Here is a 27,910-nt window from a genome sequence, read left to right as displayed (position 1 = left end):
ATTCTGCTCCCACCTAAGCCCAATGTTGCAATATTACAACATTTCTCTATAAACTTACATAAACATTATTTTTTTAAAACTCTTTAATTTCTGCATCAAAGGCCTACTATAACAACATCTGAAAGGTAAAATAATTTTTTTAAAGGTTTTCTGTATTTGGGTCTTACAGGGATATGGCCATTATCTTTACACAAATACTGCAGAGGCGTACTGTTTGTACGTGCTCATGTCTAAATGAGGTATTTCCATTATTGAGAAGTTTAGAACTTTACTTACACCACAGCTCTCTGGCACATTCCTCTAACAATGCCTTTGAAGAAAAAGATCAAATCAATTATTCATTTGGCTGGCCATGGTCTGACGTATCTTTTTAAGATCAAGTACGAGAGGGTCTTGAAAAATCAGGAATGGCCTGCTTTTGTCATGAGGACCATTCTCCTTGAGCTGAAGTTCAGATCTTTTTGTGCCTGTGTAGGCACTTATTATTAATTTAAGGATGCTTCTTCAGACCAGGACATGGATGAAAAAAAAGTGGTATTAAATGTCTAGTTATGTTGCTGGCGCTTCCACCGTGCTTTGCCACAGGGAGTCAAGTCAAGACTCAAAAAGAATTTGTCTTGAATAGAGTCTGCAGTCTTATCCCCTGCTGTTCCTCTTATTGGACTGTGGATGCTGACGGTTGGAGAAGGCCAGAACTGTGAGTGCTTATATGCCACTTGCATTACCGCATATCTTGCCTGCCCTCTTGTTGTGTAGTCTGTTTTGAAGTCATTAACAGCCAGTGTTTCCATTAACCATGAAGGGGGAATTGTGCTCTTCCCTAACTACTCATATCATTTTTTCTATCTCTATCACAATCTTTAAGCATTTATTACAAAGAGGCATCCAGTAGTTTAACAAACATATTTACTGTTTAAAATAGATTGTAAAATAGAAACGTTGCATTCCTTCCTTCCTTTGTACCTTCCTATCAGTCTTTCTTTTTGCTCCGTGTGATCCTCCATAATGAGCTTTTGAGTGGCATTTTAAATTTATTCTGTTAATGCTTTTGTAGAGAAAAGTCTCACAATTTTCAAATGATATCTCATCTTGGCATTAATCTTTTCATATTAAAAAAGCACACAGCCATGTAGAATAATTCCATATTATCCTATTCGTGATTGTTGAGCTGTCATAGTTAGAATTTGAGGAAATTGCCTGAATCCCAGTATGAATGACAGTTTCTTGACAGCTCTGCAGCAACTTTCTAACAGTGGTAGGTGAGAAAAAAAATCCACTGTCAATATTACAAATATATGGATGTACTATAGTTGAGCAAAATAGGCCCAAAATGCCTTTTTTCCAACCATAACACTGTTTCCAAAACTCTAACGTAACCTCTTAAACTTTAGCTGAACTTTTCTGAACTTTTCTGAGAGTTTTTGCAGTAAACTGAAAGTTATGTAAATGTTTTTATACTTTATACATGTTTAAACACACATGTTATTACGTCTTTTTATTATATATAATGACTGTTGGCTTTGCTGAACTAACTATACTAGCATCCATGAAATAACAAATGTTTACTACATGGCAAATATCACAGGTGTAGCTGCTTATACATTATAAAATAAAGATTATTTGTAGAAATAATGATGATAGAGTTAAACCAGCAAACAGCTTAAAAGTGTGTGGTGAACCATTAAAAATCCTTCTTATTGCCATCTTGAGATGTCAAAGTACAGTTGCAGCACCCCCCTTCAATATTAATTGTGACAGTAACAAAGTAAAGCTATTTTTAAATCAGTTTTCCTCGCCAGTTCCTGTTCAATTCCAAATGACATTTAACTCCAGCCACTCCAGAGGCTTCTAAGTCAATTGGCAATGGTAATCCATCACTGTGAACAAGAAACTGCCAATCATATATCAGAGTGCTAATGTCAGGCTGAAAAACCTAGTTCACATTTTATACTCTCACATTTGGCAACGCTGTGAGAGATGAAATGAAACAGGAGGGTGTATCAAGCTTCTCATATCTACTTGTCTGATTTCTGTATGACCCTCTATCCAAAATAAACCATTAGACACCAAAGCAAATAAGAAAAATATGATGTATGAAATTATAGCGAGAGGAAATAAACTATAAAATTAACTATATTATGGACCTGATCTTTAAAGAATTGTTCATGTTCTTTTTATAATGCCCTCACAATAACAAGTAGTATAAGTAATATAGTATAAATATAACATTGCTGTATGAAGCTGCATAACCTTAAACACACAGATTACCACACACAGTAATGAGTAATATCATTTTTAATGAAAAAATAATGCATTATTGCCATGAACACTATGGGATCTCAGCAGACTAATGTCACTGAAAACTTTAAATCTGTGGTTTTTGTTCTGGCATTGTTGGCGGGAGGTCACATGATCACAAAAATTATGTACAACTCACACTGTAAGATTTCATTAACTTAACAGACTAAAAAACTTTTATGACACAAGTTCCTCCCAAGTATATAAAAAGAGTTGGTCAAAGTGTGAAACAAATCAAACTGACAGGCAACTGACTTGAAGTTGGCAGCCACTGAAACCTTTTATAGATCTAAATGCCCTAGAACACATATCTGTTTGTTACAGACCTCAGGACTCATTCGTCTGTGCTGTTACAGTCCTTATAAACCTTACATCTTTTACGGGGGAAATGTCTTGAAAGGAATTTCTGAAAATCATTTTTCAGATGTAGTTAATGGGAATCTATATACATGGTTTCTTGTAACAGATGATATGCTTTATTTTCAAGTGTTTCAGCATCTATTATGTTCCAGTATAAAACTTGGTTCATCTTTTATCGAAGTTACCGCTGACGGAGGTGTAATACCTCCAAACTCATTGAATCATCCCTCTCTCGCTCCGTCTCTCTTTTCTTTTTGTGTCTCCCACTCTCTCTCTCCCTCTGTCTCTCTATTGCTCTCTCTCTCCCTTTCTCTCTCTGTCTTTGCTGTCCTTCACTCCTCCTCTCCAATCCTCCAGTCTGCAGTGTCATCTGTCTCACTAAAAACTCTGAAAGCATGGCGGCATTCTCTCTTTTTTCCTGCACTTTGCTCTCGCTTTTTACCCACCACTCAGTTCTTTTCTCCCATCTCAGTTCTTCCGTCTCATGCTCCCTGTACCCGGACTCAGCTATAATTGCTTATCTTGGGAGAAATAAAAGCCAGGTAAATGGTTATGTGTGTGTGAGTGTGTGTGTGCCGAAAATAGTAGCTGTATGCTGGTGTCTGCTCTACATGCAGGCCTTTGTGTGCCCCTATATGTGTGTGTGTGTGTGTGTGTGTGTGTGTGTGTGTGTGTGTGTGTGTGTGTGTGTGTGCGTGTGTGTTTGTGTGTATGTGTATGTGTGTGTGACTAATGCAGATAGTTCTACAGATGGCCCATAAAAGCAGCAGCTTGTAATGAAGCAACTGAGACTGAAATCATGGTTATGGTAAACTGGGGAGAGACAGAGATAGGAAAAGACAGGCAGAGATAGATAGATAAAGAGAGAGAAAAGAGAGAAGGAAGAAGTGAGGGTAAGAGAGAATAAATAAGAGAGGGCAGGCAGCAATAAACCATGAAAAGGAGTGTGGTATAGCCGTTGGCTACTGAATAAACTAGTGTAATGAAACTATGTGATGTTCACAATAAACTAGGGAGAGAAAGAAAGGAGGAATGAAGGGATGGACAGAAGGGGTGATATAGTGGTATGGTTGGAACAGGGGAGAGAGAGAGAGAGAGAGAAAGGGAAGGAGCTGGCATGTCATCAAGGTTTTGAGTTGAGGAGGAGAAGGGAGGGAGGATGGGAGGGGAGGGGATGGGTGGAGTGTGACAGGAAGAGACATTGAGGGAAGAGTGGGGAGAGATTAAAAAAACAGGGGATATGGGAATAAAAGATAACACGAAGGGGCTAAAGAAGCAGAGACAGATAGAGAAAAGGGAGGAGGAAAGAGCTAAAAAAGAGTGAAAATGAAGCAAAAGGAAAGCGAAAAGAAATTTATGAAAAGAAATAGGTCGAATGAAAATGGGATGAAGGCACTGATTAAAAACCAAATGGCTAAGAAGGGAAAGTGTTGGCGTGAGTGTGTTTCTGATCACAAACAGACCGTGCGTGTGTATATATGTATGTGTGCGTGTGTGTGTGTGTGTTGGTGAGAGTAAATGTGTGTCTGATAGGGCACTGAACAACAAACATCCTGACACTGAGTGGGGCCACACTGACTGGCAAAATCGATAGGCCAACAGGTCGCAACACTAGGCCAACCTGACATCCAATCACAATACAGCACAGGGGGGTCGCCACAGTGATGGATGACCCTGGGTGTGTGTCTGTGTGTGTGGGTGTGTGTGTGTGTGGGCGTGCATGTGTGCTAGTGTCCAAGTGTGTCTTGTCAGTGTGCGTTTCTCTGTATCTGTGTGTCTGTGTGAAGATAAGGAGGATGGTGGGGGGGAGGGTCTATCATGGTCTTTAGCAAAACGATTTTCCTCTCTCGCTGTGTTGTCCGTGCTCTCTGAGTACCAGAATTAAATATACCCTCTAAAGAAAACCTTAAACAGAAACTTTATATCAGCTAATTGCAGCACATGAAGGAATGTTGGGTGTATTTTTCTGCAATGGAAACTCATTTAGAGGCAAAGTTATTTCTGTTATTAAGTTATTTTTGTTCTAGTTATATCTATTTTTAAATGATCCACAAGCTTTGGTCTAGTAGACCCCATCACAATGGAGATGGATGCTAATAATAAAAGGTAGCAAGTTTCATTTAAAGGAAACTAAACAAAGGAGAGAGTGTTTGTGTGTGGCCATGTCCACGCAATCCTCAGAGTAAACAGCATCACTGTGGCTGCAGTGGAGACCGAGAGGGTTGAGAGAGTAAGGAGGGTGTACTTGAATAGGTATGACAATAAAATCATTGTATAAATTATTCAATTAGCCAACCAATCTAAGAATCACTGAATCGGTTCATTTGCTGACATCAAATCTTCTCTAACCGCTGTCTGCTTTGTGAATGATAATTACATATTTTTGCCGTTCACATGGAAAATATTCCCCTGTAGCTGTACTACTTTTTATTCAGAGATTATTGAGCATATTTCTGAAGTTTGAGGAGTGAAGCTCCACCTCTCATTTGGGAGCAGTAAGCGTAATCTCTCTCACTGCTAGAGGAGTGAATCTTCACTACCCTCACGGTTTGATTCGATTACGATACATCTGTCAACAATTCAAAAGCACAACGATTCTCCTCTAGTCGAGTAGCCATCTCATGATGACTAGCTTTACTCATTACATGGGCTTTGGTTTCGCTGTAGTGTGGAGGTATTGCCATTTCTGTAAAGTGTGCCCGAGACTGGATCTTCCCTCTCTCAGAGCAAACTTGACAGCGGCTTCTTCTTGGCTGATTAGCTGGGCTCACTGTATGCTTTATGCTCGCAGACATTAGCTCTGGATGAAAATGGCCGACGTGGCTCCTCAGATTTGTTGCGTTACCAAAATATTTAATTTATGTGAGGCAGATTTTACACACAGCATGCATCTTGTCCAGTTTCGTGCTTCCCAGTGAGTTCATAAAAACTGAAATGTGCCCAGATGTCTGCTTTCAAAATACTTGGTATGTTTTTAATCCCTCACTGCTTATGTGTGCCTCCCTCTGTCATATGTATAAAAGTAATTAGTCTTAGTCTTAATTCAATGCTAGAAAGTGATGTTTCAATGTAACGAAACAACTTTCATGTCCAACAAACAACATTAGTGTAGTTTTGTGTAGGCTGCAAACTCACGATTATATTTTTCTGTCACTGCATTAATGCAGAATCTTCTATGTCTGCATTGCAACGCATCTTAAATCAAGAAATTTCCACCCCTCTTCTGCTGATTTCTCTCTTTCTGTACTTCCCCCCCTTCCCTTTTTACTTTCCTGTTCACCCCTTTCTCCCCCCTCTGTCTGAGTAGTTTCATAGTGCTATCTATCATGTTGGGCATCCTCTGTCTCTTTCTGTCTCTCATTTTTTATTTTATTTTTTCTCACCTCCCCCTCCTTTGGTCTCTCTCTGCTCTTACCTCCCCCTCAGCCAATCTGTCTGTCTCCCTCTCCCCCCTCCCTAACCCCCTATCTGTCTGAACAGTTTCATAGTTGTATCAATCAAGTTCAAACAATAAGACTGGAGTTGGTCCCTGTTCTCCCATCTACTTCCTGGTTTATGGCTTGTAATACCCCTTCTCCCCCTCTCTGTGCTTTGTGTGTTTATGTGTGCGGATGTTTATATGCACACTTGTGCATATGTCTTAGGCAGAGAATTGTAAATATATCTAGAGGGAATAATGTGATTAACTATAAAACATTCTGATATTGTCTGCCTCCATTTCTCTGGGGCTGAGTTTAGCCTGCTTTGACTCGGAGCACAGTCAAAATATTCTTTTACAGCCTTCATATTGGCAATATGTATTGTAAAGAACTATAGGCTTAAGGACCTTTGCTCTATGTGTGCTTGGGGTATGATTTTAGAAGAGGCTGTGACATTGTGTAGGTATTTAAACTGCATTATCACAATGAAAGTGTCTTTCTTAGCTGACCATGAAACTGTGTTTTTTAATGGTAGACAAAGCGTGTTTAAGGCTGTAGGTGCTCCAGAGCAGTCTCTGTATTGGATGCATCACTGAGCAAGAGCTGGGTATATTATAAGGTTGAGTGAATGATTGAGTTAGGGGAAATGCATAGTTTAACATTTTAGTACAGTTAAATCAGAAAAGCTTGAATTCTCCTCCCTTTCTCTTTTTCTTCTGCAGAGCTCCACAGTACATCGTGTGGAAACCCTGGTGTCCCACCCAAAGCAGTGCTAAGTGGTGGCGGCCGTTTTGCTGTGGGAGACCGTGTGCGGTACAGCTGTGTTCCTGGTTATGTCTTAGATGGCCATGCCACACTCACCTGCATTACCAATGCTGGAAACACTGCTGTTTGGGACTTTCCTGCTCCGATTTGTAGAGGTATGGACGACTTAACCTAAATGTGTATGTGCATGAGTGTATATGAAGAGTTTTATTCTAAAGTAAAAAAACCTTTGGAAATGTTGCATCTATTGATTTGGACTACATTTCTCACAATGAAGACACATTATGAAAATAGAAATTACAATACTTGCAATTAGTTTTACAACAATAATACCTGACTGTATACTGTACATATATAATGCTTTTCTAAAACTAAATATTTTGAAGTTTGGAAGAAAACTCTTCATATAATTTATGTGTATAGGTGTGTCGGTGAGAGAGACAGACAGACGGCGCATGCATTTGTGTGTATTTGAAAGCGAGTGAGGCAGGCAATCCAGGAATGCTTGTGTGTATAGTGTATGTGTGTGTCTTTTAATGTGTTACTTCATAATCAAAGGTTTGTGTGGGAGAGAGGCAAATATGCGGCGTGTACTGTATGCTATTGTCTATTTTTGGATTCTGGTTGTCTGGGTATGTGTAGATGGTCTGTGTGCAGTGCTGTATGCTAAGCCACACTACATCACATATGCTGAGGAAGACCTCTGCTTTACTTTATGCATTTGTACCGACATACATCCCCCATATGGTGTAGGCGGATGCAAATCCAGCACCATATATGTGTGCATGTACATATTGCACAATTGTCTTTTACAATAAGTTTATTTCATATTAATGTATATTCTACGTTGCCTAATACCAACATTGTTGATAATATTTACTTTAAGTTCCACTGTCCATGTTTTATATTTTCAAATGTATGCAAATAGGTCCCTGTTATGGAAAGGGTTGCTTGTACAACCAATCCTGCTGAGAATCACACCCACAATCTGCAGATGTATGCTGCCCTTAGCTGGTGACAGCTCATTGTTTTGCTTTGCCAGTGCATATGGCTAATCCCAACGGGTCTCATTGCCCCCCATTTACAAACTATTATGAAGCCAATATGCAAGCTCACTCAGAAACAGAGAGCCAGAATAAAATAAATGAGTGACTGATAAAAGGGAGCCGAACATCTAGCAAGCCACAGACACACAGATAGTGTCACGGATACCAACATGGATGTGAGTGGCCAGATGGCAGCTGCATGCACGCCCCGGTATCTGGGAGGAACTGCACTGACAGAGAAAGGAGCTGATTGGTGGTGTCAGGGCTATTACCAGTTACTTTTGGATATACTTTTTGTAATAGCCCTGACCCAGTTTACACCACATGCTTCTGATCACAATATGTTCATCAGTGACCACACCCTTAAAGCGTTAAAGTCCATGGTAAAATACTTTATGTTACATTATGCCTCACCTGAGCTGTTTGCTTTTTGTAAGACTATGTATTGCAATCAATTACCATATTACAGTAACCTTACATATATTCACAAAATACAGTGAATATGAGCACGTACCATAGATACAGGTATACTTTAAGTTTGAATTTCTGAAAAAGAAAATTTAACTTTCAACATACAGGCAGAAAATTTAGAAAATAAAAGTCTACTGGGCTTGAGTTAAGGATGTTTCTCCTTTTATTAAAGCTACATTATCGGTCACTCTTAAAACCTCCCTTTATTGTATTCCAATGACTCTCTTATGACTGCCAAGTGACATCAATGAGCTGAACTTGCCCATGCAGAGACAGGGCTTTAGTTAAGATATTTAACTTTGCTGCTCCACCTGAATGCATTCCGCCTGTAGATCTGATAAGTAGCACAGAGTCAGTCATCCATAAGATCACCATCCCTAACACACAGGAGAAGGCACTTACACTTCTCAGAGGGGACCTGAACATCTCCATCCTCCGAGGAGAGAGCAGGTGGATTCACAGTATTGAACTTGGAGGACTATCAGTTCATGGTATGTGTACTCCTCAGAGATGCAAGCACAAGTGATAAACAAGAGAGATACCACCAGCTGCTACAAAGAAAGAAGGCAATTAATTGCTTACTTATGAGTGGAAATAAGAAGGTGTAGTTCACCTTAGCATCCACTGCTGGAAGACTGCAATGATCTGGGGGACTGCTGATCAGCTGATCTAACAGACAGAACCCAATCCAGTTCACATTATTTTAGAAGACGATGCCTAACCATAGCCTGATGTTTCCGGACCGTGCAGTTTTCATAAAATCAAGGGGACATCACATTAAGGCTTACCCACAAAGGCTTTCTATCTATTAATTTATACAATCCACCTGAACACAAAAAAAAATCAACCAAACACTACCACATACCTGTGGTTACTCTAACTAAGGTATCATCAAAATAGCAAGTTCCACAAAAACCATCCGGCCAGTAAAGACAAATAGAACCATATTGTCATCTGGTGTGTAGCCAGTCTTCAGAACTTGCAGAGATTTTCAGCCAAACACAGTATCTCGTTATTTTTCAAAACTGGCTATAGGACTGCTAATTCACATTGTTGCTTTGTGCCCCGCTGTCATAACATGGAGAGTCATTACAATAAGGACAAGGCAGGTGTTGAACATCTAACCTCTGCCATTTCACTTATTCACACCTCTATTCATTTGACTTAAATTACTTTCATAAGGCTGTTATATGACCCTAGATGACTCATATGACACTTTGCCTGGGATCATTATCAGTTTAATGAAAAGGATTTCCCCACTCAGTGGAACTGATAACACAAGTTTAATGACTACTGAAATATCTTCAATTACAAGATTTTATTCTTGGTGAATATCTGACTAAAACTGCAGGGGAAAAAAGTCATGAAATCCGGTGTACAGGCAACAGCTAACAGGGTTGCATGCAGGTAGCCAATGCCAAATTAATAAAGTTTGTATTTCCAACATCAAAAATGCAAAATAGACATGTAAATGACTGTGAATCAAAGGTTACTCAGTGTGAAATCCATCCTTTGAGTGTGTATAATGTTGGTGCATTTTTCCCAATTAGATTGCCGTTTCATGCACAACAATGCCAATCTAAACCAGTTCAATACATGCAACAAAATGCTGAATTTTTGCACAACATACCTCACTTTGGAGTGAACTGTAATTTGGGTCTAGGGCACTAAGAAGGGGAGCTAAGAAGGGGAGCTGAGAAGGGAAAAGAGAGGGAAGAGGGGAAAACGGCAACTTGTCAGTGCTGGATTAGCAATGTCTCTGTCACTCTGTCAGTAAGGCTAAGAGGAGCTAAGCTACTAATACGTTCACACCAACTTAGAAACACACACATAAACAACTATACACACCTCCCCCCACGTACACACTTCATGCAAAAAACAGAAAACATTCCCACTCAAAAACACTCACACAGACACACACAGAGTTGTATACTTCAGTTTTCCTCTTTGTGTGTGTGTGTGTGTGTGTGTGTGTGTGTGTGTGTGTGTGTGTGTGTGTGTGGTGGGACACCTAGAGGCATTCATACCAGCCGTAATAGCTTTCTATCAATTATTCAGCCATGCAATCAAATGACTTGAAATGCAGTGCTTTTAGCAATATCACCGGGAATGTGTTCTCTCTCTCTTTCTCTTTCTTTCTCTCTCTCTCTCTCTCTCTCTCTCTCTCTCTCTCTCTCTCTCTCTCTCTCTCTCTGCATATCTGTGCGTGCGTGTAATCTTGTCCCTTTTATTCTTGCAGTTACATAAATGTAAACATGAACACCTATCTACATTCATAGGCACACACTGTTCTTAAATTATCATGCATGAATAGAAAAGATATGGATAGAATACTCACTCACTCATAATGGTAAAGTGCTGTTACTTTCAACTCTGTATTCACATTCATCTCTCACCTTTATAGGTGAAATCAATAGACCACATTTTGTTCCGACACTGAGCAATGAATATAGGTGCACACTGTGGCTAGTGGATATTCACATCAAGAATATCCTGGTTCAAGCCTCCTCTTTGTGTAAACTAAATGTTCTTCCTTTCCCATATATACCCAGTCCAGTGGGATCGGGGAGTTTAAATTACTCATAGGTGTAAATACAAATGTTATGTTTTTATAATTTTCTGCTTTTCAGTTGGAGCCACTATAACCCTGAGTGCACAAAAGACAGACTAAAGCACATCTTACAATATAATAATAATATTATTATAGAAAACTATAGTTTTATATAATACCATAGAGATGAGTTGAGAGCCCTTTGACATGATCTAAAGAAGTAACATAACATTTGTTGCATGATGCTGGATCACATTATGCTAAACTGGTGTTGCTCTCACTATTCATTTTATATATTTAGTGTATTGGAAGTTTTTATGTTCGATGTTGGAATATCTTTGCCACCACTGAGCAATCACATTGCAAATTAGATTGTTTTCTAACTGGCCTGAAAAAGACTGCCATCATGAGGAACGTATAATGCCATGCCAGTCCCCTGATGATGATTCTAATGGTTTAGAGAGACATCATTTTGGGATGCAGTTGGTATGAGCGGAACTGCAGTCTCGCTGCTAAAATATTTTTCTGCCAGAACTCAGTTTGTGTCTTTGTTCAGCTCCATGTAGATAACCTCTGACTATGAATTTGCAAAGCAATACAGTGGGCTCTGTATTATACAGTCTTGTAAACCTAATTAAAAATGTGACTGACGGATATTTAATAATGCCATGTCGTACCTTAATCACATGAACATGTTTCATATTAAAATCCTTAATCGTAGTGACTTGGATGTGACTGTCTGTCAGCTCAACATCAATACCATTGTTAAAGTTTAAAGAAAACATAATCATCTGCACACATACATGATTGGGTGTACAGCCAGGGTATCAAGTAGCTAAGCTAAGCTAACAAAGCTGGTCAGAAATATTAACTACTACCATTAAGTTTGTATAAATTGCCTCCTCTGGTTTTCTTAAGTGTAACAATAATGGTAGAAAAAATTACCCAGCAGTGTAGGAGCAATGTTGATTGATACTCATACTTCATCATTGTTCTCTCTTAAGACTTGAATCTCATCTTTATTTTGAGTGTGCAATTACTTCACCTTAGTATATTATTATTTTTGGTTTGCTCTATTTTGCATTTTAGTTTCTTTCATTTATCTGGTATATACAGTACAGTATCCTTCACTGGTGTAGTCAAGATGTTGCTGTTGGAAATAGATGTCACCTTACAGATGACAGGAAGTTGTCTAATAGCATGAACAATTACCGCAGAGGTTGGTAGAGTTGTTCTTTTAGTATTCTAGAGAACTTGGACTGGCTTGGGAACCATTGTAAATGTTGTCCTACAGATACAAAACTTCACTTGTCTTGACATGTGTACTGTAGCAACAGAAGAACCAATCTTACAAACACCATTTGAAATTGGGCAAGATTTAGAAGGTTGCTGTTAAAGCACTCTTTTATTGTACCCAAACCGTGTGATAAAGTACCATGAGCAACATATAATGGAAAAACTACTGGACAGCTACAGTATGTCACTGATGCAGGCAGTAGAAAGTATATAAGTATATAAGTTATAAGCAGTGTGTGCCATGTACCTCGGAATGCATCTGTGTTTGTGCGTGTATATATGAGTGTCAGTATGTGTGCGTCTACTAAGTTGGTGCAGAATTATTTACGGGACAGAAATACCCTTCAGCATTCAAGGCATCCATATTCACACAAATACACACATACACATAAGCATAGTTGGCCCTGAGAAAATTTCATCATGATCTAACAGATACAGAATATTCTTATGAATATTCATGCTTTTGGTGAATGTGGATGTGTGTGTGTGTGTGTGTGTGTGTGTGTGTGTGTGTGTGTGTGTGTGTGTGTGTGTGTGTGTGTGTGTGTGTGTGTGTGTGCTCAGTGAAACTGAGCAAGACAGAGATAAAGAGAGACGGAGCATCAGTGGATATAGTGTGCATGTCTCTATGGTGCAAGAAAGAGAGCTTGAGCTGAAAAATGTGGGAATTGAGGAGAAACTGTGATTGACTGTGCATGTTTGTGTATGTACAGGTGCATTAATACGCTGTGAATCACTGAGTATACCATAAAGGCAAATTGATTTCCGTACAATATCTTCAAGTCACAATAAGACCATTTTGAGGAGAGAGAGAGAGAGAGAGAGAGAGAGAGAGAGAGAGAGAACAAGATGGGCAACTTAAAAGGGAAAAAGAGTATGGGGAAGAGAGAGGGGTGAAGAGCTAGAAGGAGAAGAAGTAGGGGGTTATTGTTGGAATTGAAAAAGTAATAATGTGCTCTGACAAAACTCAAAATTAGGCTGGCTGTGAAACGGAAATGAAATGATTGTGTGCGTGTGAGTGTGTGGTTGTTTGTGAGTTTGTACTTGTGTGTAGTCAGCATAACAATATTGAGGCTGCTGCCGCTCGGGTGCGTGTTTTTGTGTGTTCACAGGGGTGTGTGCATTATTGGGTTAGCTCATAGTACTAATTCTACTGTCTCCTGTTGTGAGCAATAACACTGCAGTCATTCTTTGTCCCAAACAAAGGCCATGCCGTGGCAGAATTTAATTTCAGCCTGTGCCCTTACATAACCCTTATAGTGCGTTCAGAAAAACTGTGAAGCTAATTCTAGAGGTGGCATGTATGTGTACAGCACGGGTCAATGGAAAGGTATGAGTGGATGCATACTGACATGGATTGAGGCAACAATGCATCTGCTCGTTGAAAATGTGAGCAAAATTGCATTGCTTTGTCAGCTAGCTATAAGCTTATGTATGTACTTTTGCCTCATTGGCTGTTTGTGCTGAATAAAACACTCCAAATCACTCCGGCCATCATATTTGTAGGAATGAATTCAGGCTAAAATTCACTTTACATTCAGCTTCAAAGCCCCTTTAGTCGTAACTCAGTGAGTTACTTACTAGAGCTTGTAGCTGATGGGGTTCGACTACTGGGGAACTCTAAAAACAATACCCTATACCAATATTTACTTATTTACTTGAACATCATTGTCTCGAAAGTTACTCCCATATATTTAATTTATTAAAAAAGTTCCCCTGTGAACTGCCGCTTGGGTGTGTGTTTTTTTGTGTTCTTTTAGGGGAAGACCACTTTGGCCTTTGATAAATACAAATTTGTGGAGGCCTTGTAAAATGTAAGGCACCAAAGCTAAAACTACCCAACAGCAGCAGTAAAATGCAATAACCTTGCATTTTACATTGTTGCAGCAGTAATGTTATTTTAAAAACACACAATAGTAAAAACTAAAATATTTTTATTTTTATTGCATTATTATTAAGTATTTCCACAGTTAGGTTGGTATTAGTACTTCTGCTTTAAGCCCCTACAAGGAACTCTCATCCGACACAGTGGGAGACGTTACAAATAACTATAAAATAGCCAAACGATTAAAAATAGCCAATATTCTCACTGGTGGTCTTAAGGAAGCTCATGTATTTGTATCTGTCTTTTGTTACCATGAGCAGTGTACAGTTATAAAATGTATTACTGATATATAAATGAACACAAAGGACCTCAAAGGTTCCACATCAGGTACAATAACAGTGGTCATAATCTTTACATGTGTCAGAATGACAATGAGAGTATGCTGGTTAAAAAATAATCCTTCAGTGTTTAACGTTTAGGATCATAATTGTCATTTTTCGGCATTGCTGTGCTAGTGGCCTTCCATAGGTCCATCCCACACAGACACACAGTTTAAAGATGAACAGTAATGTGTTTTAAAAACAATTATTGATGCCCCATTAAGACAGTTTGTTAATGAATAATTAATGGAATTTCCTCGTTCAACTTAATCAAACTAAGACTAATTTGTGAGACAACAGTACAATGCTGAACCAAGGGTGTGTTGTAAATCAACTCTCTTGTTATATAAGGATGTTTCTTCCAGCATGGCCTTGAACAGGTGTTTGCTTTGAATCTGAGTTTGCAGCAAAAAGTCTTTCACAGCCACAGCGTTTTGGAAAACTCCAGCAGAGGGTGTTTCTATGCATCAAATATTTAAGTCATAGGCTTTACAAAATGCTGCATCACATGGTACATGCCCAATTCACTTGAAAACACATAAAAAAAAAACCTAAACCAGGTGTTAAGCAGTCGATATTAGATTATACTATATGCACTATTTCCTCAGCATAAGCTTATTGAGGATGTTTGCTCTTTTTTTTCAATAACATTCTGCCAGAGTCAGTACTTTAAACTCTGCTGAAGTTGGTTGTTTGACTTCCATATAAACTTTCTACGTCTTTCACAATTCACTTACATCTGTTTGTGTGTGTGCGTATGTGTGTGTGCGTATGTGTGTGTGTGCGTGTGCGTGTGCGTGTGTGTGTTTGTGTGTGTGTGTGTGTGTGTGCGACAGAGTGTGAGTGACTGCTTCTGACAGTGTGCATCACAGTCTATGTGTTTGGCTTTGTGTGTATACAGTATGTGTGCGATTTGCCCAAGGCTGACTGGAATTGTTGGTGAGATCATCATGGTAGTATTGTTATCGTCAGGACGATGTTAGTTTCAAGGTAGCATTTTTTTTCTTCCTCCGCTACTTTCAACTCTTAACTTCTCCCGGCTTCTTCTTTTTTTGCTTTTCTTTGTGTTAGTGGAATAAAGGTTTGGCGCAAATTCTGAGCTGTTCTTTTACCAAGGAAATGTGCTTGTCACCTAGCGATACAGTGGATTAAATGATTAGTGTCTAATGAGTCTAATAAAGTTAGAACTCTTATATACTGAGCAACTCAACTCAAAATCCACAATAGTTAAGGGGATGGACAGTTGCATTTTCTATTCTCCTTCTGCGCATTTCTGTACAGATTTCATCTGCATAATGTTGTTTGATGCATCAGATACACACAAAGAGATGAGAGAGAGAGGGACAACGATGCCAATTTGACGTACTGTATATGTGTGTGTGTGTGTGTGTGTGTGTGTGTGTGTGGGTGTGTGTGTGTGTGTGTGTGTGTGTGTGTGTGTGTGTGTATGTGTATGTGACAGATTACAGTCTTTACTCAGGTAGTTTCCTCCAACCTGACACACACACACACACACACACACACGCACACGCACACGCACACACACTCTCTCTTGCTCTCACTTGGGAACATACACACTTCCCCTTGCAGTGCAGGAGATTCAAGCTGAGCTGTCATATTGATTCAAACATGTTGCACAGACACTCAGACAGACTGGCTGTATGTTTGAGTATTTATGTTGGTGTGTGTGAATGTGTAAATGAAATCTTTGTTAGTTATAGTAGGTGGAGTAAATCTGCAAAGGAAAATAAGATTGAATGCTTGTGTCCGATCCTCTATCATTATGCGATCATTGGGAGTCGGTTCATCGAGATAAGCAGGAGGTGGTGCCAAATCTCCAGTCGGAAAAACAGAAGAATAGGGTGAAACAAGATCACATGGAATTTTATTAAAATAGCGTGGCAGTTGAACGAAAAAAAACTGTGAAACACGATAAAGAAAACACAATGAAACTATGACATTTCTGTTTGTTTCATTTATTAATGTGCGGAGTGGTCATGGATGTAGAACCATGGGAGCGATGAGGAGAATGTTCGCTACGTCAGACCTTATTCAAATGAGAGATTCCATCTCTCATTAAGTGCAGTTATATTTTAAAAGAGGTAAAAAAAAATAAAAATGTAAAAGAACACTAGCTAGCTAACATAAAACTTTTTTGTGAAATTGAAGAGATTTCTGAAATTTTCAAATTAACTTCTTTATGTCAGCAGCAAAAATCTCCTCTTACCGACAATTCAGACAAATAAACGAATAATTTTTCCCCATTAGAAGTCAGGCATGACAAAAGAAAGACATTTTCAACAGGTCAGTATGGTGACCTCATCCAGTTAGCTCCAGGAATCAATGGTTGCGGTTAGAAAAGGAAGAGCCAAAGCACCTGTATGCTTATGCTGTAATGAAGAGCAGTTGTTATTGAGCTTGTCAAAGCAAGATGATATGCCTCAGTGTTGGGAATTCACACTTTTTTCACAGAAAAGGTTAACACCAGTACTAATTAAATGACTTTATATGTGAAGCATCACATTCTTTCTGTCCATTCAGCTAATTATTTCAAGGCATGTCTATTTATAAGCATATTTCAATACATTGTGCTAATATGCTTATAATAACATCTTTCTGTTTGTGATATATACGATTTGCAATTATATCAGTCCTACAGGTGTAGAAGAAATGAAACTAAACTTTTAAATATTTAATAATATTTAATATTTTATGAAACCGTAGAAAAACAACATTATGACTATATCAAAGGGCAGCCATTTTGAAATGAAATAGTAAGGTAATCACAAAAGTGTACTAATTAAGATTTCATTTCATTTAATGTAGCAGAGCCGATCCAGTGAGCCAACATGCACAATAGCAGCACCCTGAATCTGATTGACCTGAATGGATTCATTAGTATCATTGGTAACACCTTTGTTTACCCTACTATTTAAAAAACTAAAGCTAGCTGGTGTGAAAAAGCATCTATTAAGCATGTTTCTCTAGGTCTGTAAGGCAAAATTACATATAATGTTTTCAAAAGTGAAAAGAATGATTACCATTCAGGTGGGTAGAATAATTTTAAGGGCAAAAAAAAACAAACTTAAAAAAGTGATGTAAATCAATCCTTTTGACATAATTTGAGTCATCAAATAAGAAAATAAGTAAGTAAGAATAAGTAATCAGATAGGAAAATGTATATATACAGCTCATTATCAGATGTCACAGAAAAGACAGAAAAAATACATACGTGCTTTACCTTTAAAATGCAGATTTTCTTTCAGATGTCCTGACAAGTTTATTTTCCCTGAGGACTGCAACCACTTTAATGACTCTCATGATGTGTATGCGTATGACTGGAGCAAGTTTGTATCTCTCCCTTCCTCTCCCTAACTGTCTGTCCCTTTTCTTCCACACACTTACACACACCTCTTCCAGCTTCTCCATGGTCTCATTATTATCTTGCTAATGGTTCCCTGTGGATGTAAAGCTCTGCTGATCCAAGCAGCTGGGGATGTACACACACACACACACACACACACTGCATACCGCCAAACAGAAAGACGAGAGAGCGCCACTCACACACACATACACACACATACACTCACTGTAAACCCTGCATGCCCAGGTAGAGAGTAAGATAATCCAGGACCATATGTTCCCAACAGTGCAAAAAATTTGGCACATTTCATAATTTAATACCTTGCCCTACCTTTCACCACGCTCACACACGCAGATCTTTTCTGTCCATACTGTTAATCCCTCTGGAAGTTGGTATGGGGATTTAATTCTGTAATACATCTTTGTATGTTGATATCCTAGCGCAAATACCAAAACACTAAATTCCAGGCTATTAAACCGTCCAAACTTTGCAGCCGTATTTTTGTATTAATTTCTAAAAAAAATAAAGTGATAGTTGTCCCATCATGGACTGGGGATGGTTTGTACTTTTGGCTGACATTAAAATATTGTTCATTTTAATAAAGAAAAATTAATGCCATTATTGAGGTGTAGCTTTTTTGTTGTTTTTGATCTACAATGTGTTTGAAGTGTGCATCTTTTATACAGTTGCCAGTTATGAATTTAGATTTAATAAGTGAACTTGTTTTTGTTTTGAAGTTGTTAACTTTACAAACTGCCCAGGCATTTTATTAACAGTAATGTTATTTATATATTTAAAACAAAATGATCATTTATGACATATTTTAACACTGTTGACAGCTTCTTGTTCATGACAAAAACTTTATGATGCACTACGTATTTGCAAATATGCAGAAATACAGACCCTTGCCAAGTTATAACAGATGCTTTTTATGTGGCAGGTAGTTACTATCTTTGCTTTATTTATAACATAATAACAGTGCTGCATTTGAAATTATATTCAAAACACTGTGTTCACAGTAATGAAACTCTCTCCCTCCACACCTCTCTTTTTCACTCTCTCTCTCTCAGATCAATGTACCAGTCTTGTAGTGACACTTGAAGTACTCTTATCTCTTCTCTGCAGACCTGCTCAATTCTTGCTACCTCTCTCCTCTCCTCCTCTCCCCTCCACTTTTCTCTGCCCTCTTTTTCCTTCCTGTCTTGTCCTCTCTTCTTCCTTGCTCTGCACATACTGTATCTCTCCCCTCATTTCCTCTCCCCTCCTCTGCTTCCCTCTCATTACATTGATGCTGATGATGAGTGCTGTCTAAACTTTGGTTAACAATGACATATGAGGTTGCTGTTGTGGCTCATCTGCAAGCACTTTGCACAGCTAACGTTTTCACAATAAGACTGATACACTCTTTCCCTTGCTTTCTGCCCCTTCTCTCTGTCTGTGTCTTTTATTGGTGCTGTCTTGCACACACAGATGTGTTATTTTGTGCGAAACCCTTCTCTCTGTAACCTTTTGTGTTTTTCATGTTTATATTTGTAGTAAAACTCTTACATAATTCCTTATATGTAGAGTAGGTTCCATGACCCCAAGGCTGTGGCTGTAATAGTCTAAAATGCTTCTCATTGGGGTAACAGAATAGCATTGCATTGCAGCTTATGGTGTCATTGCCATTTAAATGCCAATTTAAAGTCTGCCCACAGCCGCTTCCACTTTGTGTATATTCACTCAAAGAGTACAGCATTACAGACAAATTTCAGCAAAACATAGTGAACAGGGTGAGGAGGGAAAACTAATTCATTTTATTTATTTTCCCAAGCTTTATTGATTGCATAGTTATTTTTTTATGAATAAACCTTCCTAAGAAGGAACTTCATAGCAATAGGTACAATAAATACAACATTTTTACAATGAAAGCACAATTTAGTACGGGAAGAATTTGCTAAATCAATCAATCATTCTATTTAATCAGCCAAAAAAATGTTTAGAGGCTTGTCCGACTGAAACTTACCCATACAATATCTTGGATGGCCAGGCTGGCAAACACCATAAAGATCTGCAGCTTCCTCACAGCCTGTGGTACCAAAAAGATTCCACTAAGACACTATTCATTTATTAATACAACCTATTCATTTATTTATCAAGATACTGGCGCTTGTAAGCGGCAGTGCTGCAAACTCATCAGCACTTGGCAGTGTGATCAGCGGATTTATAGTTATTTATTTAACCATAAGACACCACAGATGCTGGTACAGCAGTAGTGCACCTGCGGTGTAGTAAGCATTCACATTCACCTGGAGGAAACTCATGTCTTTGTTCAAAAGGTACAGAGTAGCTGTTCTGTCTGGATATATTAGTTAGAGTGGGTGATTTGATTTCACAGGGAATGATTTTTTGAGCAAGTATGACTTTGCACTTCCTCCTAAATATAACAATACTGTGAATAGGCAACGTGTGAGGTCTAGCACTAGCCACAACAATAATTATTTACATTAAGTGTAGTACTTCCTACTGATTATAATTTTTTCTTAGTAACAGTTGATACATGTTGGTAAATGGGTAAATAATGAGCCATATGGCTACATTCAGTCAAAACCACAGTTTTGAACCAACTTCAGTGTGGAACCTGTCAAAATTAAATATAGCTGTCAAAAAAACGATTTTGGTTGAATTCCAATAACTAGTCTCAGTGTTCCTGTCTTTGTGTGGCAGTCCCCCTCTCTGGTGACAGTACCTACTTCGAGCTATCCACCACCTGAATAAAATCCTACACAGAAGACAATGCCAGCCTTCACTGTGTACAACACAGCCTGAAATCTTGGCAGAGCAATTACACTATGCAAGACATGTGACAAGAAAGTACCATTAAATTATACAAGTTTTACCATCTCACTACTTTTTGAGAATGTTTGTGTTACTTGCACGAGCCGTCAACCTGAGGCAGGTCACAATACCGCTATAGAGTTTGCAAATAATGCCTTCACCAAAGCACACTTGCACATCCCCCCCGCTATAGTAGTACTACTACTTTAATTACTTTTATTTACTATAGTTTCGTTGGTTTCTACACACCTCAGTTGTTTGCTGTGCGTGTTTATTGTTCCAAAATGATCCAGTGACAGAGAAAGTTGGATTTAGCCACCAAGTTTTACCAAATAAGTTAGCCCCCTGCAGTTATCATAACTCCGAACACATCACACCTCCCCAGCTTCACGGCACCTCCAGTGTCATTAATTACCACACCATTTGAATAACACTTTAAATGTGTCTCAGTTTTGCAGTTTCATAGATTACATCTCTTGTTTGGAAATGTGTTTCCTTTATTAAAATCTGTCATACATAAAAAAGTATGTGTTTATCTCTTCAATGTCTGAAAAGATTATAATTCAGTCATCAGTGAGTTCAGCAGCATGCTATTAAATAATCAAATTAGCGACATTTTTATTTAGTTCAATTATCATGGTTGTTTTATTCCCAATGCCTGATTCATTCACGGTACAGAGATTTTGGTGGCAAAGAGTGAGGTTTCTGTCAGCCAGCAGAAGGTTTGTGTCAGGTGTACTTTAGTTGACTGCAATATGATTGGTTTAAAAATGTGTTTACCATGATGGCTTATTTCCCTTATTTGTCTGCTGACACTGCAACACACACACACACACACACACACACACACACACACACACCTACAGACACACACACACACACACACACACACACACACACACACACACACACACACACACACACACACAAGGCAGTGCACACCACAAGCATCCAGACACTCTCATATGCATGTATACACAGCCAGGGTACAAGACACACACACATATACACGCACACAAACTTTTCTTTCACGCTCTAACACACTCAGACACACACAGACATGCAGACACACAGCATAGTGGCAGTGCTGTAGTCAGCAGGGGCTCATTTAGCCACTAAACAATTTAGGATGTTCACATTGTCTGTGTGTGTGTATGTGCGTGTGTGTGCGTGTGTGTGTTTGCGTGTGTGTGTGTTTGCGTGCGTGTGTGTCAAGGCTTATGGCCAACAGTGCCATGGATTTTTAAGACAGCAGGTTTCTCCTTCTTTTTCCAACCCGTCTACCTCTCTATCGGTATCAACTCTTTTTACCCTTTCTCTAGTGCTGTCTAAGCAACACCCTTAATTATCTCAAACTGTAACAGGCCAACACAATTTTTCCATTCCATATTGATATTGATAACTGACCAGCAACATTGTCAATCCAACACCCACAGTATCTCCTGGGACACAGCTTTCTTCGTGTCTGATTAGACAGGAGCATTAGCTGCCACCTGTCCCCCATTAAGCAACCTCATCTCAGCAGATTTCAAGAAAAAACAAAAGAAGGCCCACCCCGTTCCTTTTTTGGTCTGTTAATGCAGCACTCACCACACACAAGCCTCAGCACAGTCTGTACTCTCTGCATGATCTATTAGAGTGGTCAGTAAGTCGCTGTCTCTGTGATGGCACTGAAGTTTGCTTTGATACCGTGCAAGTGATTTCACACAGTTGTGCAAAACCACAATGTCTGCAATCTCCAACGGTTCATTTCATACAGTACGTCTCGTTTTATTCAATAAGCCCCTCATGTTGCACTCGACCACTGGAGTGTTGGTCGCATCCATAATTTGCTCTTCTCCTGCAGCTGCACTGTTTGCTGTAATGGTCACAAACATGGTTGTAATTTGAATGTTGCACCCATGCATAATCTGCTTCCTAACGCATGCCTGCTATTGTATGAGGCTCTGCAGTGTGGATTTTTATTTTAATCAAGCTGTTTCTGCAACTGTTTGAGGAAGAAAATAGTACACTTTTAGTGATGAATAATCGTTATTGGTTATTGGCACACAATGTTTGCACTGTGTGTGTGTGTTTTGAGTGTGTTTATCTGAGTATGTATGTTTATGTGTAACCTGTATACTTCATTGTTTGTTGGAGGGAATTAAAGATTGAAGATTAGTCATGGCTGCTTAGTCACATCTATAAGATACACATGTTTGCTATGACAACCGAAACAGTCTTTTACACGGACAATAGGACAATAATCATGGCTGCCATAATAACACAAAGAGGCTGTTGTCTATACAGACAAATTCTGTAATTATAATGCCACAGAGGGAGAGATTTATTCAAAGCCGTTCAGTTGTTTGAAGATTTAATGATGGGATAATTGAATAAAAAATTAGATGTTTTGCAAATACAGGCTAATTATCAATAATCATAGTGTATTTGTAGTACTTGTTGTAGTAGTAGTATTCGATATTGTTAAATAATTATGTGAATTAAAGGAAGTACAATTAAGTATTCAGTCTGGGACAAGTGTTTACAGTGTTTAACTTTAAAAGCAGTGTTTCCCATTAATTACCTAGACTATGGCGTGCCGCCATGGTTTAATTCCCACCGCCAAAGTTTCATAATGACTCGAAAATATTTTTACACTTCCCTCTAACAGTGTGTTTTGTGCCGTTGCTTCAGCAAAGCATCTTTCACTCCAAGTACAAATATCCGCCATCGACTAACTAGTGGACTCTCCCCTCACTCTGACTCTACTGTACAGTCTACTGACAGTCACACTGCAGAGACAGAGACAATCTCTCGCACAAATACAGTGTTTATTTTACCAGCACAGACCAGGTAATGTCATTCGTTACCACGTTGTTTTTGATCATTTTGATCGGCTCAGTCATTAACAATGAGCCTCCTCTACGCATGGCTCACACTCTTTCATTAAAACGGAATCGCAGGTGAAAAGATCCCAAACACGAGTTGTGTTTTTTGGGCCACTTTATAAAAGTTACTGCTGAAGTCAACAGACACACATGAAGCCGGTTTGTCTGTGTGCGTATGTGTGTGACAGAGTGGGTGTGCATGGCTTGTGTTGAAAAAAGTAACGTTACTGAATAGAAAAGAAAGGATATTCTAGTAGTTGGTAGTTGAAGTGAAATAAGTAAATAAAGAGATGTACACCTAATATAATCTACTTGCCAGAAACATGAACCTGGAAAGGTTGAGTAGCCCAAAGTTTTATGTTAGATATGTAAAGTATGGGTCCCCAGCATATAGAAACTTCCAGATGCTGACTTGCATATGTTTGGCAAATAGCATAATTAGCATTATTTAGCATAATCAGCAACAAATTTCAAAATACAAAATAGCTGTTTAAAGCGGAAGTGGCCATATTTCAACTCCCGTCAGGCAGATTTTTAGGTCATTTGTATGCTTAACAAATTTGACTTGCATTTTAGAAAGAAGAGAGCTAATTTCCATGTGAATGCTTGGTAATGTGGACAAATTCCCAAATTTTTACAAAATCCTGTCAGCTACCTTCAACTAGACCACTGACAGTGTCCAGCCTCCCAGGGCTTATCTGACTGGCTTGCCGTTTGCAGGTTACTGCCAGATAACGTTATTCAGTATGGCTGGGTTGCAGCTTGCTTTCTAAACTCAGCTTGCTTACTCGCTAACATTATCGCAAGCAAAATACTATCGCAGTGGGTATGTAAGTTAACATCAGCCTGCGAAATTACTTCATATTACTTACATTACATAACTTGTGTATCATGACAAACAGTGTTCATTTTAGCCAACAATAGATGATGTAATGGTACAAAGCAAGCGATTGCCTTTCTACTAGCCCAGAGCAATGCAAGGCAGGGGCATGGAACTAACCTTAAGTTAGCTTAAGCTAAACTGGGGTTGGCCAGCTGGCTGTGCACGGTGTGGGTGGTATCAGTGCTTTGTGGTGTTGGCTGATGGGGTGATTTGTAAACGGCAAGCTTGTTAGTAACATGGAGTAATTTATTTTCCAGCGTTCAGTCTAGTGTGTGTTACTTTTGAGCAATGTGTGACTTGTTAATTTTAGTTCTTGTAAAAGATGGATATATATATTTTCATTTTGTGTTAGTGTATGCTCTACTTGCATTCACACTTAAGTATGAGATAGTGTGTGTGTGTGTGTGTGTGTGTGTGTGTGTGTGTGTGTGTGTGTGTGTGTGTGTGTGTGTGTGTGTGTGTGTGTGTGTGTGTGTGCGTGTGCGTGCGTGTGCGTAACAGGCGGACTGTATGTGTGGTATATATCCTGTAGAGAAAATGTTACCATAGGAACAGAACCACCTCCACTACCTTGCAACATGTAGAGTTCTAGATATGTTGACCTGACTCCTTCTTCCTTTCACTGTCTCTCTGTCACTCCCCCTACCTCTATCTCTTCTTTGCTCTCTTTTTCCCCTGTCTCTCGATACTTTGACAGGTTAATGCTCAGCTAGCGTGTCTGGCTTATACACACACACACACGCTCACACACACAGAGCCTGAGGTGGTGTGTAACAGGGGATTTCAAGGGGGACAGCAGGATAGACAGTTTAATCTGAGAGAGAAGGAGGGATGGTGAGAAAGCAATACGGAGAGGGAGATCCAGAGAGATAGAGTGAGCGGAAGAGAGACAGAGGGGGGGAAAGGTTATGGCCAGGACATGTCTGTGAGAAACAGAGAGGATGCAGAGGAAGGAGAAAACTTTATTTCTTTTCCACTCTAGAGGGAAAGAGCGAGTGAGAGGAAGTGAGCTGTGGGGATTCGGGGGGAAAGATGTTTTGCTTTTGTCGACATTTTATTTAGAGTACATCACAAAATAACAGTGTAGCAGGGCTCCAAGTGGAGTTAATTCATCCTGCTACTAGTTGTAATGCTGTCATTATATTATTTTGGGCCCCAGAATAGGTGCTAGTAAGGTAATAACTAAATCTGAATTAATAAATAATATGGACACTAAACTCTGCTGTTACTTGTGGTTTCGAGCCAAAATAAGCTTTAAGGAAATATAACAACTTAGGGTTTAAAATTATGTAGCTGCTCCTGTGATTAAGTCCCCATAGATTACCCTGTTTTTTAAACCATCTGTTCAGGGGCCCTCTGGTGGTAAAGGGCCCTTGTGCACCAACCTGCTATATGACAGTTTATGATGGATCAGGCCATGCCCAACTTTAATGTCTGTGTGTGACAGTGTGTGTGCAGGAAAATTGTGGTGCAATATCAGAGCGGATCTAGTGTGTTGGTAAATACCCTAGACAACATAGTTTCAGTGTGTGCGTGCACATAGTTCTAGGTGTATTTGGGTGCATGTGTGCGCATGCAGGCATCTTCATCTGTATTTGTCTGTGCAGATGTGGGTGCATAAGCTTATCCCAGGTTCCCTTGGGACAGTGCTGATTGACAGCTCTATCCCTGGTTGTCATGGTGATGATGATGGATGTGTTTTGGGTTACCACGGAGACCGCTGTTTAGGCGTTCTATCTGCATGCATAATATAGTTTTAGCATAAAGAGATTCTGTAGCTGACAGAGAGATAGAGAAAAGGAGACACCACAAACAACTTTACTGGCTGACTTTGTTGAATGTAGTTGGTGTCACATACATGTTCTAAATTTTATGCATTCATACATTAAGTGGGATATATAACAGTAGTTGGCCAAGATGAAGCCTACATGGTGATAGTGAGATGGCAGACAGTCAGACAGGCAGGCAAGTGTTCAAAACAGTGCACGTCCTCTGATAAAGATGAAAGAGTTGGTACTGTGGAATTATAGAATTTTAACCATCCCCCACCTGTAGTGCAGAATTTTTAGCACCTTCATCTGCAGAGTTATCCAGAAGTTCTACTTTTTACAATGAAAGCATAGGAAAAGATCCGACCCCCAGTGGGTTCAGAGACATGAGATGTGTTGCAATGTAGTTCTCAAAAAAATGTATAAGGAGTTCTCAGGCTATACCTTTTATGACTTACTAACAAACAGATCCATTTTCTTTCTCCTCTTTTAAATTATTTAAAGTGTGGTTGAGGGTGATTTTAGTTTTTGCCACAGTTTTGATGACTGTACAGGTTGCAGGACAGATTTCTTGTGGTTACTACCCTATATATATATATATATATATATATATAATTATACCTAACACACACGCACATGCATTTACACAGACTCCCCAAGGAGATGCCATCACACATACATGATTTGCTTGTTTAGTATGGCTTTAGGATGACCATTTAGTTGAACTAGGCATATCTGCCTTTTACATGCTATTTAAAAACAAACATACATGCACACACATATACAGATATAGTATAGATACAAAAATAGACATATTTTTACATGTTGACATACATGCTTTCTTTGAGAACAACATAAATGCACTCGCACATAAACACTGTGTGACACTCAGATATATCCACACACATACACACACACACACACACACACACACACACACACATATTCTCCATTGGGTGCTGGTGTGTGTATCAGTAGTCAACATGCATGAATGGCTCATTCACAACGTAGCAGGCAATCAGGCTGTTCACCTATGCATGACTTGGAGATACACACCCTTTATCACAGACACATTATTTGACATACAAATACAACTATCTGTGTTTATAAAACAAAGACACTATCACACATAATCACAGTTACACTCACGGCCACAGAAATGTCACTGTTTAGTGCACATAAATACACACACAGATACACATGATAGTCCATGTTAATGAAAAGCACATTGTATCAAAGCAATCATCACATGCACACAAATACAATATTCTTGTGTAAATGCATATAATCAGGCTAAATCAAACAATAAGGGAACATTTACACAAGCATGAAAAATGGTTGGTTGCAACACAGTTTGTGTCAGGTTAGGATTTGTTTTTCAGAGGTGTTGCATGAATCACTGATTTCCAACTGTTTTGGCTTGTGACCCCCTGTGACCCTTCGAAAACCGTTTTTTATTAACATCAGAAATTATTACGTTTCTTTCCTGTCTCATTAATTATATAACAAGCTTTCAGATTACTCTCAACTCTAACCTCCAGGTTAACTATCATTGACCTTAATGGCCACGTAAATTATATTCCAGTACAGATAAGGATGTGGATTTATATACATATGGTACACATCTACTTATCTACATATAATGTATGCATAGGCGGCATATACATTTGCGTGTAGTGTACCCTTGAGGACACGGACATACGATGTCATTTACGTCAAGTTCCCCCCTATTAACTAGACACGGAAAGTATAATCGGCTCTTAAGATACTAGCTGTACTTGATAACACGCAGTGAA

At 39.0% G+C, this 27,910-nt stretch overlaps 1 protein-coding gene across 5 annotated transcripts in view; it reads left to right on the top strand.

Moving 5' to 3' along the window:
• Positions 1 to 27,910, top strand: part of csmd3b (CUB and Sushi multiple domains 3b) — a 346,262-nt gene that overhangs the window by 143,853 nt on the left and 174,499 nt on the right. For all 5 annotated transcript variants that reach the window (XM_051389946.1, XM_051389945.1, XM_051389942.1 and 2 more), the window contains exon 5: positions 6,800 to 6,997. In XM_051389946.1, the coding sequence (XP_051245906.1) occupies positions 6,800 to 6,997 (198 nt within the window). The remainder of the gene's footprint in view (positions 1 to 6,799; positions 6,998 to 27,910) is intronic.

The sequence above is a fragment of the Dicentrarchus labrax genome, unplaced genomic scaffold (genome assembly GCF_905237075.1).
Source record: "Dicentrarchus labrax unplaced genomic scaffold, dlabrax2021, whole genome shotgun sequence".
In the NCBI taxonomy this organism is placed as follows: domain Eukaryota; kingdom Metazoa; phylum Chordata; class Actinopteri; family Moronidae; genus Dicentrarchus; species Dicentrarchus labrax.
This window is presented reverse-complemented; position numbering and strand designations above follow the sequence as displayed.